Source organism: Jaculus jaculus, chromosome 9 (assembly GCF_020740685.1).
Source record: "Jaculus jaculus isolate mJacJac1 chromosome 9, mJacJac1.mat.Y.cur, whole genome shotgun sequence".
NCBI classification, from domain to species: Eukaryota; Metazoa; Chordata; class Mammalia; order Rodentia; family Dipodidae; genus Jaculus; species Jaculus jaculus.
The window spans coordinates 38179261-38197392 of record NC_059110.1 but is presented as its reverse complement, the minus strand read 5'-3'; the positions used below and the strand labels follow the sequence as shown (position 1 = coordinate 38197392).

At 36.5% G+C, this 18132-nt stretch overlaps 1 protein-coding gene across 11 annotated transcripts in view; it reads right to left on the bottom strand.

The window, feature by feature from the left end:
- Positions 1-18132, bottom strand: part of Ptprk (protein tyrosine phosphatase receptor type K) — a 566086-nt gene that overhangs the window by 77338 nt on the left and 470616 nt on the right. For all 11 annotated transcript variants that reach the window (XM_045159865.1, XM_045159856.1, XM_045159858.1 and 8 more), the window contains exons 12-13: positions 17720-17993; positions 14659-14695 (exon numbers count right to left, since the gene is read on the bottom strand). In XM_045159865.1, coding sequence (XP_045015800.1) covers positions 14659-14695; positions 17720-17993 — 311 coding nt within the window. The remainder of the gene's footprint in view (positions 1-14658; positions 14696-17719; positions 17994-18132) is intronic.

Sequence of the window (18132 nt, the reverse complement as noted above, 5' to 3'; positions counted from 1 at the left end):
CTGGGAAACAGAAGTTAAACTAACTTGGTGATGCTCATATTTTCTTTCTCCCATTTTCAACCTGTTAAATATCTTGAAGAGAGGTAACTGTGTATTTTCAAGGAGAAATTCAAAATACTAATGTACCTTGTACATTTTTAATGATTGTTGTGACATTCATCTGGTTGTCATTTTTCAAAGTATTGTGTGAATTTTTTGAATAGTGACTTTAAGCAAGACTTAAAAATCCTCTTCACAGTGAATTTAAAAGTATTTTCCACATTTGCTTCTGCCAACTGGCTTACATAATGAATTCCAAATAATTGGTGTGGCTATGTAAGTTTGTTCACTGTTTTTTTTTTTCTTGACACATTTTGCTTTTATTAAAAATTAAAAAGTGGGTTGTTTTTTTTTTTAATTTCTGAGGACATTGCCTCATTCGATTAGACTGTCTGAAGAATCCTGACATTGGACCTGTTAAGAATTCATAAGAGCATAATACAGACCAAGACAATTTAGAATCTGTTACAGCTCAGAAAATGTGACAGGACTATTATACCCTTAAAGATATCCAGAACTAGCTGAGGTCTTTCCAGGCTTTCCCTGAGGAACAACAGCCTTCGATAAAAGAACTTTGAATATTTACTGAGTTTTTTACTCATCCACTTGAAACAAAATGTGTCACATAAATTGAATAGTTAACTGTGTTCATATTTTCATTTTTCATGGGAAAGTTTTAAGACAAAAATCACTGGATCATATCTAAGTCAATTAACAATGAAATATCATAAAATGTTAATACCTGCCTATCTGATAAACAGCATTTTGAAAGGTAGTACCAATTAACAGTGATAAGTACATGGAGAAAGAAACATCCACTTTTTTATGTGGAATATATATTTCATTTTAACATAATTTGGATTAAAAACTATTTATATGTATTTGTCATATGGCCTAGTAGAGTTGTTTGTAGGGATTTCTCTTATTTCAGAAAATATAAAGGGCTTAGGTAACTCTTAGGTGACTACTGAATTACTGTGGTAATAGACAGAAATCTGAAGCCTCCTGGGAGTATAATCCTTTAGTCTCTGCACCCAGGAGACTAAGGTAGGATGATGACTGTGAGTGTGAGGCCACCCAGGGGCTATATAATAAGTTCCAGGTCAGCCTGGGCTAGAGGGAGACTGTCTCAATGCCCACTCCCAAAGAAATTCAAATAACATAAATGGCCAATAAGGAATCAACACACATTCAAACAAAGAATTGCCCCAGGTATAGTTTAAATTAAAAACGGCAAGCTTTAGATCACTATTTTAGGATGGAAAATTAAAATACATATATATATATAAATTAGAGCTATAAAGAAATATAGATAATCTGAAGTCTTTATAATAAATAAATATATAAGTACAAATGAATGAAAATAAATCAAATATAGCAATTTTTCTTTCTACAATATTTCAGGCTGACCTGGAATTCACTGTAGTCTCAGGGTGGCCACAAACTCACTATGATCCTCCTGCCTCTGCCTTCTGAGTGCTGGGATTAAAGGTGTGTGCCACCATGCCTGGCTGTACTTTTCTTTCTTCCTTCCTTCCTTCCTTCCTTCCTTCCTTCCTTCCTTCCTTCCTTCCTTCCTTCCTTCCTTCCTTCCTTCCTCCCTCCCTCCCTCCCTCCCTCCCTCCCTCCCTCCCTCCCTTCTTTTCTTCCCTTTAGTGTGTGTGGGGGGGGGGGAGATGGGTTTATTTTGGCTTACAGACTTGAGGGGAAGCTCCACAATGGCAGGAGAAAACGATGGCAAGAGCAGAGGATAGACATCACATCTTGGCCAACATCAGCAGGAGAGTGTGTCCTGCTTTTCTTTTCATAACCATCTTCCTTGGAGCTCAAGGTTTGATTCATTGTAGGGACAGATAATACTTAACAAATACATTCTAAACAAATGACCAAAGCCTTAGCTGGTGGAATCATTATGTGCAGTACAAAGATGAATTCAAGGAATACATATTGTCACCACAGTTAATGGGAAATAAAAACATCACACACCAATAAAGTGATGACTGGTATTATTGCTTCCAAGAAATGTGTTGGAGATGCTTAGAGAAAGGATTACACAGGTGAAATCTTGCCCTGCAAATTTACGATCTTTAATTCCTTTTCGTTTGTGATAAATTTTCTGCTTGTCTAGTCTCTAGTACACAGGTGACAAGCAAATATAAGCCACGTTCATTTCAAAGGATCTCTCCAAGTAGCTAAACTTGTCAGAAAAATAACTACACAACATAAGGTAGCTCTTTATAAAGTGTGCAGAATGGAGATGATGGTTATCAGAGGGAGTAAAGGCCAGTCTTCCTAGTACAGTGAACCTCACCTCTGCAGCATGGCCCAGTTGGGATTTTATCTGGGGAACAGCGGTAAACAAAACAAAAAGGCAGGAATTATGTCAGAATTGGGTGGCTTCTTCAAACTAAAGCCTCAACTGGAATGTGAAGAGGCACAGATGTGAAGTCAGGTGTTGTAAATAACAGCTACAGCCAACAACTCAAACATCACTTCCCCACTGACAAGAGAAAGCACACATGCACAAGCACTTCACGGAAAAATCAGCATTGTTTTAAGAGGGAAATCGATGTTTTTATTACACTCAAACTGTAAACTTCTTCCTGCCACTATCTGAGCTGTACTAAATGTGAGGAGGATCACTTTACCACATCTAACATGACATGTGCAAATACCTAAATCCGCACGTTCCTTTAAACAATGAAGAATGCAGATAGAGGCTTAAAGTTTAAAGTAAACAAAGAAGAATGCAGATAGAGGCGTAAAGTTTAAAGTAAAGCCTAACCAGTGAAGCCAGCAAAAGCTACAAAATAGGAAATAGAAGAGGTGGAAACACTCCTCTAAGATTTGAAGCCCAGGGCTGGGGAAGAGTCTCAGTGGGGAGAGTGCCTTTCTAGCAAGCACAGAGCCCTGAGATCAATCCCAGCACTACGTAAGCCCAGCATGGTGGTGCATGCCTCTAACCCCCGCACTCAGAAGTTGGAAGCAAGAATATCAGAAGTTCAGGATAATCTTTAGCTACACAGAGAGTTTAAGCCGAATCTGGGTTACAAAACAGCCTGTCTTGAAAACAATTATACTTTTCAGAAGTTCAGCCAAGTTCTGTGTAAGGGGCAAGAGGTGGCAAATGGACAATCTATATTTTGGGGCCATATTAGTTTCATTTGTCTTTAAAATAAAACACACTAAACTGTACACATGTACTCTAGTATGTGGCATTTAAAAACATACCATACTATAAAATTAACAAAAAAATTCAAATGAGTTAGAATTTCTCCATGATTTTTAAAATGGAGGAAGGATTACATCATTTATTTGACTTGTCTGAGCATATAAAAATCATTTTCTCATCTGAAATAACTTTAAATATATAAGAGAAACTCAAAAGACATCATTTACTATCTTTTCCTCCTATCCATCACACAGAGTGGTCACTGCTCATTCAAGAAAGATCCAATTAACTTTCTACTCCAATGCCATTTATTAAATCAGAGATAATCTTTAAACTAATCCACATTTCATTAAAAAATGAATAGAATTCATAATTTCAGACACAAAACTGATAGAGGATAAAGAATATTTTGTTTGTCTACAATAGAGCAATAGCCATAAGCCAATGCTCTATAACACTCTGCAAATGTGTCTTGATGACACCAAATGGGATTTTAATCTCTTTCCCCAACAATAGGATAAATATAGAAAAAAGAGAATCAGGGAGCATGTTGCCATAATATTACAATAAGACTAATATAATCTTTTCAGTATAGGATTTCACTCCAAAAACCTATTTTTAATTGCAAAGAACAAAATGCTTAAACTTTTCTATGATTTAGCATTTGCCTTTTTCAAACTCAAAGAATTGAAATTTGGAATCTATCTTTCCACTCCACAGATAAGAGTGTCCAGAATCTATATGTATGCATGTGCAGGTTTCTGTTTATCTGTGTACACATACAGACACTGTGTGGCCACCTGCTTTTGGAAAGGCTGTACCTTCAAGATAGGTTAGCAATCTCCTTACCTTATGCACAAATTCAACCTTTATGAATTTTCTTTCCACAAAACTGCAGGGCACAATTCAGCTAAATTTCTGTCCCATAACAAGGAGCCCCTTTCCTTCCTTTGCCAATAACACATAGCTTATTTCCTCTGGGTCTCATTGTAGATATGTCAACATTCATGTTTCTGCTAATGGTCTATTGAAGACAATCTAGGCCAGTGCTATCATGATTCTCAACATTCTCCCAAGACTCTGCCCCACCTAGTATGACATGCACAGGTACTTGGGATAATAGGACTCTCCACCTAGGTGTCAAAATCTGTGCTAATTAGTAATTTGCTGTAAAAATTATGACTTGCGGGTTAAAAGAACAGAAATTTATCTTATTGTTCAAATTGAGAATACCTAAACTGGTCTTATAGGAATAATGGATTTTTTTTTTTTTTTTTTTTGAGATTAAGAGGAAGGAGTCTGTTTCCCGGCCTATCCCAGGTTCCAGAGTCTACGTGGACTCCTGCAGTCATGACTTCTCTAAGCACATCACTCCTATTTTGCCTCCGGCATCAAGTCCCTTGTGACTTTGACTCTTCCTCCTGCCACTTATCAAGATACTTACAGTGGCAATTTCCCCACATGAAAATACTTACTCAACAAGGTCATTTTTTTTTTTGTAATGGAAAATAACATATATACATGCAGCATTTAGGGATTAGAATGCAGAAAACAGATAATTTATCTATTTAATATAGTATGATTCTATAGAAATGTGAACTGCTTCAATTTTGATTGACAGCTTTAAAAATGGATTGTGGAAGGGAAAATTTTATCACTAGTAATATAACTATCTTTGCTCTTTGCTGTCATAGATAGCTATGAAAATGTTATAGGAATTGTAAAGTTATTCAGTCACTTAAGGAAACGTTCCTAGAGTTAAATTTAGGCTTTTGATGTTGATACTATTTGAATGGAACTATAAATGTAAAAATTATATACAAGAGACAACTAGCATCCTGGGTTGGTTTGATGCTGTCAGTCATACTCTGCTAAAAAACAAATGAATAAATAGTCTCTAGATTATTCTTGAACCACATTAAAGGAATGTGTACTATACTGGGCCTTTGCTGATTGTATCGCCTTTGCTCACATGAATATGAACATGCATAATTCGTGACTGTGGGTCATTCCCATGGAATAAAAGTGATATGCAGACAAGCTGCAGATAACTGATTTCTGTTCCCACTTGTTCAAGTCTGTTACTGAGGGAAATCAAATCAACAGTGAACATTGGCCTTCTCATTCAGAAAAGGTGTTGACTTAGGTCAGGGATTCTCAACTTCTTAGCACAAAATAAATATTAAATGGAATACACATTTATTAAGTTAATGTTTTATTTCCAAAAGTTTTTTTTTTCCATTTTTTATTACAAAGCTTGTCAAGGAGACAAGTTTTAGGTGTAAATCTGAAATCAAGAAACACAGTGACAGAGCAATACAATAAGCACTACTGGCATTAATACCCTCTTTTGCTGGCCATCCTCAGCATATACAATTGCAAATGATGCTCTCACTTCAGTAAGTCAGCCCTTAGTTTCAAGATATAAACAGAGTGAGAAGACAATTCTTTACCATAGTTTTGACCATCTGACCAGAAGGAAAGTTTACAGCAAAACTTTAGGGGTGGTATTTACTAATGTTTTGAATATAGAAATTTGTATATGAAAACATTGTTTTCAATTTTAAAACTATTATAAAGAATAAATGTTCTTAAAATTCTCAAAATTTCTGCAAAATGGGTGAGATTTTTGAATATTTAATTGTTAAGTAGCTTTTGAGTTTGAATATTCTGCAATCCTATTTTCTCATGAATATTGATCCTTTCACTATGTCAAATCATCTTACCACCTCCCTACCCCTTTCCGTTCTGTGGCATTGGGGACTGAAACTAAGGCTTCACACATGCTTGGCAAACACTATACCACTGAGTTATATCCCTAGCCTTTCAAATTCTACATTTTCAGTTTTCATCTTGTCTAAACAATATGGAAGTAATTCATGGATTTAACATTTCTTAGATTTTTAAACAAAATCTGTATATAAAACACCAAGTAAAATAGAAAACTCATGCTTTTAGCTTCACAGGCCAAAATTCTGTCATTTTCATTTTACTTTTCTTTATATATTACATTTTCTCTATTGACAAGTCCTATGGATTTATGGTATTTCCACTGTCAGTGCCTCAGTCATGCCTTGTATGTAAGATCTAAGTATTCTTCCAAGTAATATGGACTCTCTTAAAACAAAGTGACTTTATCATGTGTTCTGTGGAGCATCCAGAGTAATCCTTCAAGAAACAAATAAAATCATCAATTCCTGCTTAAATGCTCCACTGACTCCTTTATACTTGAAGCAACATAAACACTCTCTCTTGCTTTGCACAGCCTTCCTAAGCTTTACCGGCCCTTGAATAGCCACAGTTTTTTCCTCCAACTGAGCCATTGTTTGCTATTCCTTCTATTTAGGAAGCTTTGCAGGTGCCTTACCCGATAGGTTCATTTGTTCTCTCTATACATACATACATACATACATACATACATACATACATACATATATATATATAATTTAAAAATTTTTTTCAAGGTAGGGTCTTGCTCTAGTCCAGGCTGACCTAGAATTTGCTATGTTGATTCAGGGTGGCCTCAAACTCATGGTGATCTTCTTGTCTCTGTCTCCTGACCACTGAGATTAAAGGTATATGTGGTGGTTTGAATAGATGGCCCCTAATATATTCAGTTGTTTATTTGTTTGTAGTTTACATCTGCAGCCACCTGGCTGGAGGCAGTGTCACTGGGTGGATCTTAAGGTGTGATGGTAGATATCAGATTTCAATTTAAAGATATGCAAAGTGTGCCTAGCTGGAGTTCCTGAAGTGTGCTGTGGCTTTTGACCTTTAGGCTTGTATTTCTTTCTCTCTCTCTGCTTGGTCCTGTGAAGGCAGGCCAGCTTCTTCTGCCATTTATGGAACTTCCTCTGGATCCGTAGGCTTCAATAAATATCCCTCCCTCCATAACTGTGCCTGGTCTGAAAGTTCATCTCAGTGAACCTGAAGCTGTGTGCTACAGTGTGCATCACTATACACAGCTTCATTTTACACACACACACACACACACACACACACACACACACACACACACACCTCTGCTAACAAATTATTTAGAGAAGATTTTTCTGAAATTGTATCAGAATTAACCTCTTTCAGTGAAGTCATTTGAGATTACATCACAGAATTCTGGTTTTTTTTTTTTTCCATTGAATATATCATAAGTATTTGATTAAGGGGTTTTCTTAACCACTCCCCTTCTGTCACCCAGAATTGTACTTGGAATGTAAAGAATGTTTTGTTTGTTTTGTTGTTGAATAAATGAATAAACTTGTTGAAGGAAATCCTCAAGTAACCTGTTAGTTCATAATGTTCATTCATTCACTATCTATGTGAAAGAAATTGATAGATTTGTAGTAAACATAAGGGACAGCTTTTAATATAAGCATATCATCACCCATATAAACATTACAGTCCATAGTCTGCTCATTCTGGCAAGAATATTTAAATATAATAAATCTAACAACTCAGCATTAGTACTTGATGTGAAAATAGTGAATATTCATTATATTCTGGGCTTTGAAAAGCAAAGGATTACTTTATTTTTTAAGAAAATATTTTATTTTTATTTATTTATGAGAGAGAAAGAGACAGCAAGAGATAGAGAATGAGTGTGCCAAGGCCTCCAGCCACTACAAATAAACTCTAGACACATGTGCCACCTTGTATGTCTGGCTTACCTGGGTACTGGGGAATCAAACCTGGGTCCTTAGGCGTCACAAGCAAGCACCACAACTGCTAAGCCATCCTCTGGCTCTGGATTACTATACTTTCACAAACAAGTTTTAAGAACCTATTAGCAGTTAACTTTTATGTATGCTAATTTACATTAAGAAAAAAAGAATTACAATGACAATAATTGAGGCAGAAGAGCAAATACTAATGCCTACCAGAGGAGGTTCATACATGTCACCAAGCACTTATTAAAATTTATATAAAATTTCTTTTTCTTGGCTTGGTTTCACTTAGATATACTTTCATTTTCCACAGGCCACAGTCTATTACTCTATTACTAATATGCTTTCCACCTCAGAGATTCTACATGCATGCAGGTACAAGCACACAGAACCTGAATGGCTTACAGGAACTTCTTGACAAGTTTAGTGTTCCTTTACTTCTCATGTTTGTTATTTTTGAATATTTGTCACTTAAAAGAGTTTTTTCATCCATCTGTGTGCTCAGAGAAAAGACCTGCCAAAGCAGCATGAAACAAAACTAGGATTATGAAAAAATTGCTTTTTAAAAGCCTTAAGTAATTAGGAAACAGAAAGGAGAATAAAGAAAGTAAATAAAATATTACTATTGCTTGTGTGTCTTATGTATAATTTTTTGATAGTGATTTTTCTCTTAAAATTGTAATCTTTTATTATTTTAAATAAGATACTTAAAAATCATGCTAACATGAGTAAAAAATTGTTTCCTAGCCTTATTCTAGAGAATTATCTAGCTTCTTGAGTCTTATCAATGCTTGTCTGTGCTAAGAATAATCTTATGAAAATGAGTACATAGCTCTATAAATGATTATACTATCCTCGATAATACTAAAGATATTGATGTATGTCTTATTAGCTCAATGTGAATGAAATACATTTTCAGGAAGTACTTAAGATCTAACCATAGAAGTGTTACCCCTTAAAACTGTTTCTTTAAAAAAACAATTAAAGTTACCACAGTAAAAATTCTCTGTGATACCATGGCATAAAATTCTTAGCTGCTACACTATAGGTAATTATGTGTATACTGAATTAGAGCAACATTATGAATTAAATAAAAAGGGCAGAGCAAATCAACATCAAACCATCTATAGCAGTGTTTCTCAGTAGAAACCTGAGCCTGACGGCATGGAACATGCAAGTCCCACAAACTCCCATCTCCCTGTTTAAGAAACCAAACTAAACAGTTCTAGTTTTATTTTAGACTCTTTTTGCTCCAGCTGTGGTGAGAGCCATTTCTCTACAAAGCTGCATTTACTTTTTATTGGACAATGATATTTAGAGACCTAGGTCTGGATGCTAGGCATGTTTACTATAATTACTATAATTAGGGTGTTATTGTTCCCAGGCACTCTCAGTGAACTCAAATTACAGTAAACACATACTTCCATCTATGCTTCTTATTCCTCCTCCTTTTTACTCTTTCTCTCTCCATTCCCCTGTCTCCCTCTCAGCTGTCACTTCCTCTTCTGTGTTATGCAACATGGAGATGTAGTGAGTGTGGGGTGCCTGAGGAGGACAGAGGAGGAGGACAGAGGAGGAAGTAAAAGCAAGAACACAGACACCATGCCGTGTGTTCTTCCCAGGTCCTTTCTTCGCTGCTCAGGCTCCGGTCAGCTCTGGGATCACTTTCAATTTTAAGAAATTGATTAAAATGTAAAATCTGATTATCATTAATGAAAGGAAAATGACAAAATTTATTTTGACGAAAAACAGCATCCATTTTTTTTTCAAGTATACACCCCTATAACACTCAAGAACTCATAAGTGTAAAATCACGTTAAAGCAGGGCTAGAGAGATGGCTTAGTGGTTAAAGCATTTGCCTGCAAAGCCAAAAACCAAGTTTGATTTCCTAGGACACACATAAGCCAGAAGCATAAGGTGGCATATGCTTCTATATAGTTCCTTTGCAGTGGTTGGAGGCCCTGGCATGCCCACTCTCTGTCTCTCTCAAATAAATAAACATGCTAAAACAATAGTAAGAACAGAAAAGAAATATTTTAACTTAAAAGTTATGTACAACTAACACATAAGCAAACTAGTTCTATATGTTTCACGTTTTCTGCTTAGATATTATTTTATACATAAGTAGTAAATAGAAGTTGACTTTGTTTTTTGTCTCTAATTCTAACCATTCATTTATATGGTACTATTAAATTGTTTTAAGGATGCCACTTTTGTTTTTTTCCCAAGGTAGTGTCTCACTCTATCACTGGCTGTCCTGGAATTCACTATATAGTCTCAGGCAGGACTTGAACTCACTGGCAATCCTCCTACCTCTGCCTCTAGAGTGCTTATGTTTTAAATCAACAAATACCTGTCTATTCATGTACCCACATATACATTTCTTTTTTCGAGGTAGGGGCTCACTTGTTCACAAGCTGACCTGGATGGAATTCACTGTGTAGTCTCAGGGTGCCACGTGCCATCATGCCCGGCTCCATGTGTACATTTCTAACACTAAAGTCAACACATCTTATGTATATATGCTAATTATTTTTTGCTAATGCATAAACTTGCTTAAATACTGTCCCAACCATTTACTTCAAAGTTTTTTCTATTCCATTTCAATAAACATGGTTCTGTATTTTGACAATTCAGTGTCTTCAGAATGCTTTCTCAGAAAACTTTTACTTTCATAATGAAAAATTTCAGACTACAGAGGACCACACTTGGGTCATGTTAGCTTAAAAGTAGTCAGCAACAAGATGATGTTGCTTTGATGCTTGGCTTTTCATAGGTAGAAAAATGTTAAGTGTTCAGAGTAGGAAATACATTCAGTTTAGAAACACTAAAAAACATTTAAAAAGTAAAGTTCACTTTAATTTTTTCCAAGAAATTTTTATCAACCATGTAAATTTACTTTAGCATTCAGGTTTTTTTTTTTCATAGTTGCACAATATAAATTTTGTCCTTTTGAAGTAAGGGAAAGCAAGTTCATTTACGTATATGTTACTTTTACTTTTCCAGACTTAAATAGTGACAGAAAATGTAAAGGATCTCACACTGGCCTCTATGAAAGTTCTTAATAAAGGATGATGCTACATTTTTATAACCAAGACAATGATAGGACAATAGTTAATGTGTATACCAGGTACTATTCAAGCATGTCAGGCATAGAGTAGGCTTTCAACTGTGGCAAAATGTGTCTTAAGAAACCACTGTTAATAGAAAAATTTGCATATAGTACCTTTTCTATATATGCATAACTATGATAAAGAATACCTTATAAATTAGATATACAATAGAGGTTAAAAATTGTAATAAAATATAAAATTATAATAGCATGTTGTAGTAACATTGCTCTCCTCACTACTTTTGTACTTTAGGGTCATTGTAAAGTAAAAAGTACTTGTTAAGTAAAAAGTATTTTAACTTAAAAATCTTACTCATGGCTTGTGATTTAAAACTAATGAATTATCTCCGGAATTTTCCATATGACATTTTCAGACTGATTAAACAGAGATAACTTACAACATGGAAAGCAAAATCTCACATGAGGAGGAAGTACTATATGTTATTTAATATTTTATTTTTGTTTATTTATTTGTTAGAGAGACAGAATGGGCATGCCAGGGCCTCCAGCCACTGTAAACGAACTTCAGATGTATGCGTCACCTTGTGTATCTGGCTTATGTGGGTCCTGGAGAGTTGAACCTGGGTCCTTTGGCTTTGTAGGCAAGTGCCTTAATTGCTACGTTATCTCTTCAGCATTATATAAGTTATTTAAACCTCACAACAGTAAGGGATAATATACTCTGCTATTCTTATTTGGGAAATGAGAGTTTTTACAATTTACCCCAGTTAAAGAATTACTAAGAGGCAACATCAGGATCCAAACACAGATAGAGTAAGGTAGAGTCCTTCTCTTACTCAATGTTTTATCAAGTCAACCTGAGTTCCAGATATACACTAGGACAAATGAATCAAACACTTCCAATTCTAGTTTACTGAGAACTAGCTTAGTAATGTGTTCTCCTAAGGTTTGCATTTTGGAGGGCTTATATAAATATAAGGGACATAAATATATTCAACATACAAAGGAACCAGCTACAACTAACACAGAACTACAAAGAATTCATACACATACACACATACACAGACATTTGGCTTCTACTTCTGAAGCAAAATTTAGAATCCTTGGCTAAATAAAATAACAAGTCTGCAGCACTCGCAAAAGAATTAAAACTTCATACCTATTAAAAAATTAGGACACAGGGCAGGGCTAGTGCCACCCAATGAGCATAAGAATCATCTCATTAACTTGCAACTTCCTGATTACTAATCGGGTAAGAATATTTTTTTTTTAAATTTTTTATTTATTTATTTGAGAGCGACAGACACAGAAAGAAAGACAGGTAGAGGGAGAGAGAGAGAATGGACGCGCCAGGGCTTCCAGCCTCTGCAAACGAACTCCAGACGCGTGCGCCCCGTTGTGCATCTGGCTAACGTGGGACCTGGGGAACCGAGCCTCGAACCGGGGTCCTTAGGCTTCACAGGCAAGCGCTTAACCGCTAAGCCATCTCTCCAGCCCAAGGTAAGAATATTTTTAAAAAGATTTTTATTTATTTATTTGCAAGCAGAGAGAAATAGAACACAGACAGACAGAATGGTCATGCCAGGGCCTCCAGCCACTACAAATGAAGTCTAGACAAATATGCCACTTTATGCATGTAGCTTTATGTGGGTATTGGGAAACTGAACACAGGGCATTAGGCTTTGCAGACAAATGCCATAACCACTGACCCACCTCTCCAGCCTCAGGCTGAGAATATTTTCTCTTACATTTATTGGCTATCCATATAAATGTTTGCATCTTCTTTTACTGCTGCTGAATTCCTTTGCTTTTTTGTTATTGACATGAAGATGCTGTTAATATATTTTGAATATTGTTCATAATATGCATTATGAATATATTCTACCATTTTGTAGCCTGTGCTCTGGATTTATGTATATGAATAAACAGAGGCCTATATTTACTAAAAAGTAAAAATAAAAAAAAATAAAGGAGAATGCTATTAGATGGATACCTTTGCACACCCCTGAGTATTTGGCAAATATTCTATGCTACATAGCTGCATATTAAGAACAAATTCCGTGGTCATAACTTTCTTAGACTCAAATATCATATAGTATGTCATTGTGACTTTATTTCTATTCAGACAGGGATAAAATGATACCTCAACAGTTCCTACAAAAGCCAATAACTGAGTAAGAAAATTTTAAATGTTGGAACTGTTTTTAGCTTTCTTTTCTGTTATATGAACACAGCTCTATCCTATCTGAAGATTTCTTAGAGGTTGACATGAAAGCTAGCTACATCTTCAGGTCCATGGTTTCTCTTATGTCTGGAAAAGCACAGATGACATACACCTAAGTGTCTGTCATGAACTTCAAAAAGTTTCATCTCATCGCACCTGATCTATAAGATCCATTTTAAAAATAAAGAACTGATTAGATATTACATGCCTCTGCATATATTTTCTCTTTTCTTTCATGGGGATTGCTTAATTATATTTCAAATATCAAGCGGAATCTTAATATCTGAATTGAGTTAATACATTTTTTCATCTAAGTTTTCTCATTATTCTCATGAGTAAGGGAACAGTCTTCATTGCCTTTACAAATCAAGAGTAAAACAAATGCTAATTGAGCAGATTGATGGTTAGACAGAGAAAAAAGATGAAAGGGAAGATGCCAACACAAACAGAATATGACTGTTCACCGTTACCCCAAGTGAATCAGCTATGCTCGCAAATAGGGGTCTAATACTAATTCTGGCAATAAAACTCCTAGAGGATCAACCTCTGAGGAGGCTCAAACAGGCATGCATATAGCTTTTCCTTATTTATTTTGCTCACAGACAAAGCAGAGATGGCCTAAATAACTCTTTTAAATGAAGGACTATAAACACAGAGATATACATGACATCCCTCCATATTAAATGCCCAATACTCATTTAAAGAGGAAAATATTTGTTTTCTGGCTAAAGAAACTAGATAAGTCACAAGTTCTGGTCACTAGCCATTACAGATATAATTTCTTTTTTTAATTTTATTTATTTATTTGAGAGCGACAGACACAGAGAGAAAGACAGATAGAGGGAGAGAGAGGGAGAATGGGCGCGCCAGGGCTTCCAGCCTCTGCAAACGAACTCCAGACGTGTGCGTCCCCTTGTGCATACAGATATAATTTCTTGATGGTGGTTAAATCACAAGGAAAATCAAGCTGTCTCCTATCCTAACGTCCTACTACTGCTACTGATGAGGACCAGTGTCACATGGACCTGAAGTAGCTGTTCTTTTAAAATCAGTACTAGCTACAAATTAAAATTTCAGCTGATAGCTAGGGACTTAAATCACAGCTGAACATGTACAAAGAGGTTTTTAAGCAATTGACGTGCTGCTTTGAAATGCTGTCGTGAGTTTGTCCTAACAGACTGGTTGATCAGCAGGTAAGACCTCTCAGTTACTAAATGCAGAAAATAAGCCCTTCTAAATCCCTGTCATTCTTCTAACAAGATTCCCTCATTCAAGCACTAGCGGATGGGATACAGGACGCTACTATGTGTTAAAGACACCCAGGTGAGTCACAGAACTTATCTGGAGGTTTAACTGGGCCCAACCAGAAATACTACGTAATAGAAACTCCTCATCTAATTAACCTGAAGCAGAGAACAAAGCTCTTTCATGTTAGAAAGGGGAGAATGGAACTTAAAAAAAAAATTTAAAAACCAAGCAAATTCTTACCTTTAGTAGCAATTCGTACACACTGAGTTTTAGTTTCCTGGTGGAGTAAGAATGAAAGAACAGTAAATAAGTAGATAATGTTTTCTGTTACTGCAACAATTGTAATATTTGATCAACATGGAGTTATAAAATAGGATTTAATTATAGCATTACAACAGTTAGGAAAGGCTTTGTTTTCTGACATATATTATCAGAGTGCTTCTTAAAAACAAAATATAAACTTATTTTTCAAGATGTAGATATGTTTTCACTTTATCATGAAGCAAGCTAGTGTGTCAGAGAAAGCTTTATTGCCTTTTATTTGCATTTCTTGTTGCTTCCTGAGCCATCAGAAAGAAAAAAATTTATCTGCAAAGCTAATATAAATCAGGACCAAATATAAATCTAATTTTCACCTGATAACCACACAATTCCAACCTAAGTTGAATGTTAGATACTCTCTCTCGGATTGTAGTATGACAAAGGGCTAAATGCTAGTTGTTAGAGAAATCATTAGACCATCACATAACAATTGAAGCATAATTTATCTGGGCTTTCTTTCCTTTGAAGTGTTAAGAGTTAAATGTTTTTCATCACAGGTTATTTTCTTGCTCTTGCTACAGAGTAGAGAAAGTAGAAGCATAATAGTTGTGACAAGAATTATTATAGATGTTGTGGGATAATAATAGGATACCTAAGTCCCCACAAGCTATATAGGCTTCCCTGGCTTTCCAAACCCTACATGACAAGCAAAATCATGAGGACAGTTAGCAGATGGCATCTTGGTTGTCAATGACACCTGTTGACTTCTGAACCGACACTGGGCACTCCAAAGTTTTTGAAAAGGCCCATGTACATTCTAGTTGGCCATGGGGCACTTTTGTTTAACTTAGTAAATCAACCCTTTCTTTGTGTCTTGTGGGACAGATACAGTTCTGTCCATATATCCCTGGTTAGCTGCATTATGTACAATCTTGGATATGGATATTCCTGCCTTCACTCCCTCGGTCCTTCCAGATTTGGTGATTTGGTGGCCATTTATCAGAAACATGTTTAATTTTTCCCCCTGAAAAAAGAGGTTATATATTTCCAAGAAATATAATTCCATTTTCAGATGTTGGTAAGAATCATTTATTTTGAAATGATACACAATAAAGCATTGAGGAATTAACAAAGAAACTGTGCCACAGCTACTTAATTGTGATTGAGCTTCACAGTAAGCTGCAAGAGTTTTTCACACTCCAATATTGGCCCGAGGGGATTCTGATTTCCTAAAGTAGCGCCTTTTAACTCTGTAGGCATCACCAGCCTCTGAGGCTGGATGGAACCACATCAATTTACAAATGCTTTGCCAAGGACTTTGTGAAATATATTGCTAATATTAAGATCTTTGATCAAATGGAAGTGGAGATGTAGAGAATTCCTAATAACATTCTTTTAAAAATATTTTTATACTTATTTATTTATATACAAGAGAGAGAAAGACATAGGATGGGCAGCTTCTAGATGCTGCAAATGAAACCCAGATTCATGTGCCACCCTGTGCATGTGGCATTATATGGGTCCTGGGGAATCGAACCTGGGTCCTTTGGCTTTGCAGGAAAGCACTTTAACTGCTAAACCATTTCCCCAGCCCCCTTATCAACATTCTTAAACTGGGCCAGGGAAAATCCTCTGTAAGTAACATGTTCATAAACAACTTTTTCATGCCACAGACCAAGCAGCAAAAGTTAATTCAGAAATTCACTGCTCTAGTGATGAAAACTAAGCACAGAAGTTTTCTACCTTGTGTTATTTCTGTTTAGAATGGCTTAATAGCTTTCAAAACATTCTCTGTTTTGAGAAACCCACTATTTTTCAAAGATTCCCAGGTGGGTGTGACCTCTAAGGAACTCCAGTTATATGGAAGACAGCTGGAACACCAGAACATCCCAGCCACGAGCAGCCCCATTTTGGAATACACAGTGTAAGAGTATGTGGCATTTCTCCACCCCAAGCCAGCCATGCTGAAAAGCAGGAAGACACAGATTACCAGCGTTCCCACGACCCCTGCAGAAATACTAATGCCTTTTGTCTCCCAATTAATTTCTTCAAAGACACAATATGACTGATGCACTTGCATGTCACATATTTCTTATCAGCTCCCAGGTGTCCACCTCAAGGAATCAAATACACAATCTCAGCAATGGCTTACACAAGCCAATCAAAATGTCAGGATTCCAGTGGATTCTAAATGTTAAAAAGTTTTTATTCTCAATATTCCTTCCCAGCCTTCTCTTCCAAACTATAAATAAATAAATGAAAACAAAATAAGTTCTAGGGAAGAAAACCTTTCAAAGAGAGCAGCATGAAGCACAAAAGGCCAGGTGGTTTTCTCCACATATGGAACCACTGGTGGCTTCTAATGTCCCGTGGTGTTTCCCTCTTCAATATTCATTCAGGATCAGCAGCAATGTTCAAAAACAACTGTGTCCAAAATGAGAAAAGGAGGGGCAACCAGGCACATGGAAAACAGCCTTCTGTAACGGCACAGCACCCAGCCTTCGCAGGCATACTTCTGTTTAGGTTCTGTCAGCTGTACCACAGGCGCCCCATTACTTTGTAATCAGAGGATTGTTATATGTTATTTACTGTTTGGCTTGTACCCCCTGAAAAGTTTATAAGGGTTTATTAGCCTGCTGTGGAATGTGTATTCTGTTTATCCTGCAGTAAATTTAATCTTTTGAAACGTGCCACTACTGAGAAAGGGAGGCAGAACAATGCCAGAAACTTGCCAGGGGTGGAGTCCCATTAGCAGCACACCCACCTTTTCAAATCATTTTTCTCCCAGTTGCATTCTGGGCTTTCCTAAGGAAGGCACAAGGAGCAGCAGTTACTAGGAAACAGGGATCTTGTGAAACATTACTGGCATGAAGCCTCAGCCAAACTGCATGCTTCTTGCAAGAGAAACAACACCCCCCACACGTTTTTCTTTGCCTTTCCTTCTTTTTTCATTTTTCTTGACAATATCACTGTATATTTATAAAAGATGGCTGTAGCTTTCTTCAGAGCAATGAAAAACCAAATCCTAGAGGCTGCTCACCTTCTCCACACTGCTCATAGCCTGGAAATAGATGTTATATCCTTTGCGTGGAGCCAAAGGGGGGTTCCAAAAGCCTTGATAGGTCCTGTTGTCACCCACTGTAAATGGGGCGGGCTCAGGGAGATTCCCTGGGGGGAGTTCTGCAGCAAAGTAATAGGGTGCACCCCCACTCATGGCATTTTGATAGGTGACAGGAACCTGGTAACACTCCATGGCCCCGGCTTCTCTCTTAGTTCGATGTGGGTGCAGTTCTTCCACAACAATCTGATATGCACTTTAGAGAGAGAGGGAGAGAGAGAGAGAGAGAGAGAAAGAAAACACACTTAAAAATCTGATATTAACACTGGGCAAAAGAACAAGGGGTTTATGGTGGGCATGCTGCATCTAAATGTATGTAAACTCTGCAGTGACCT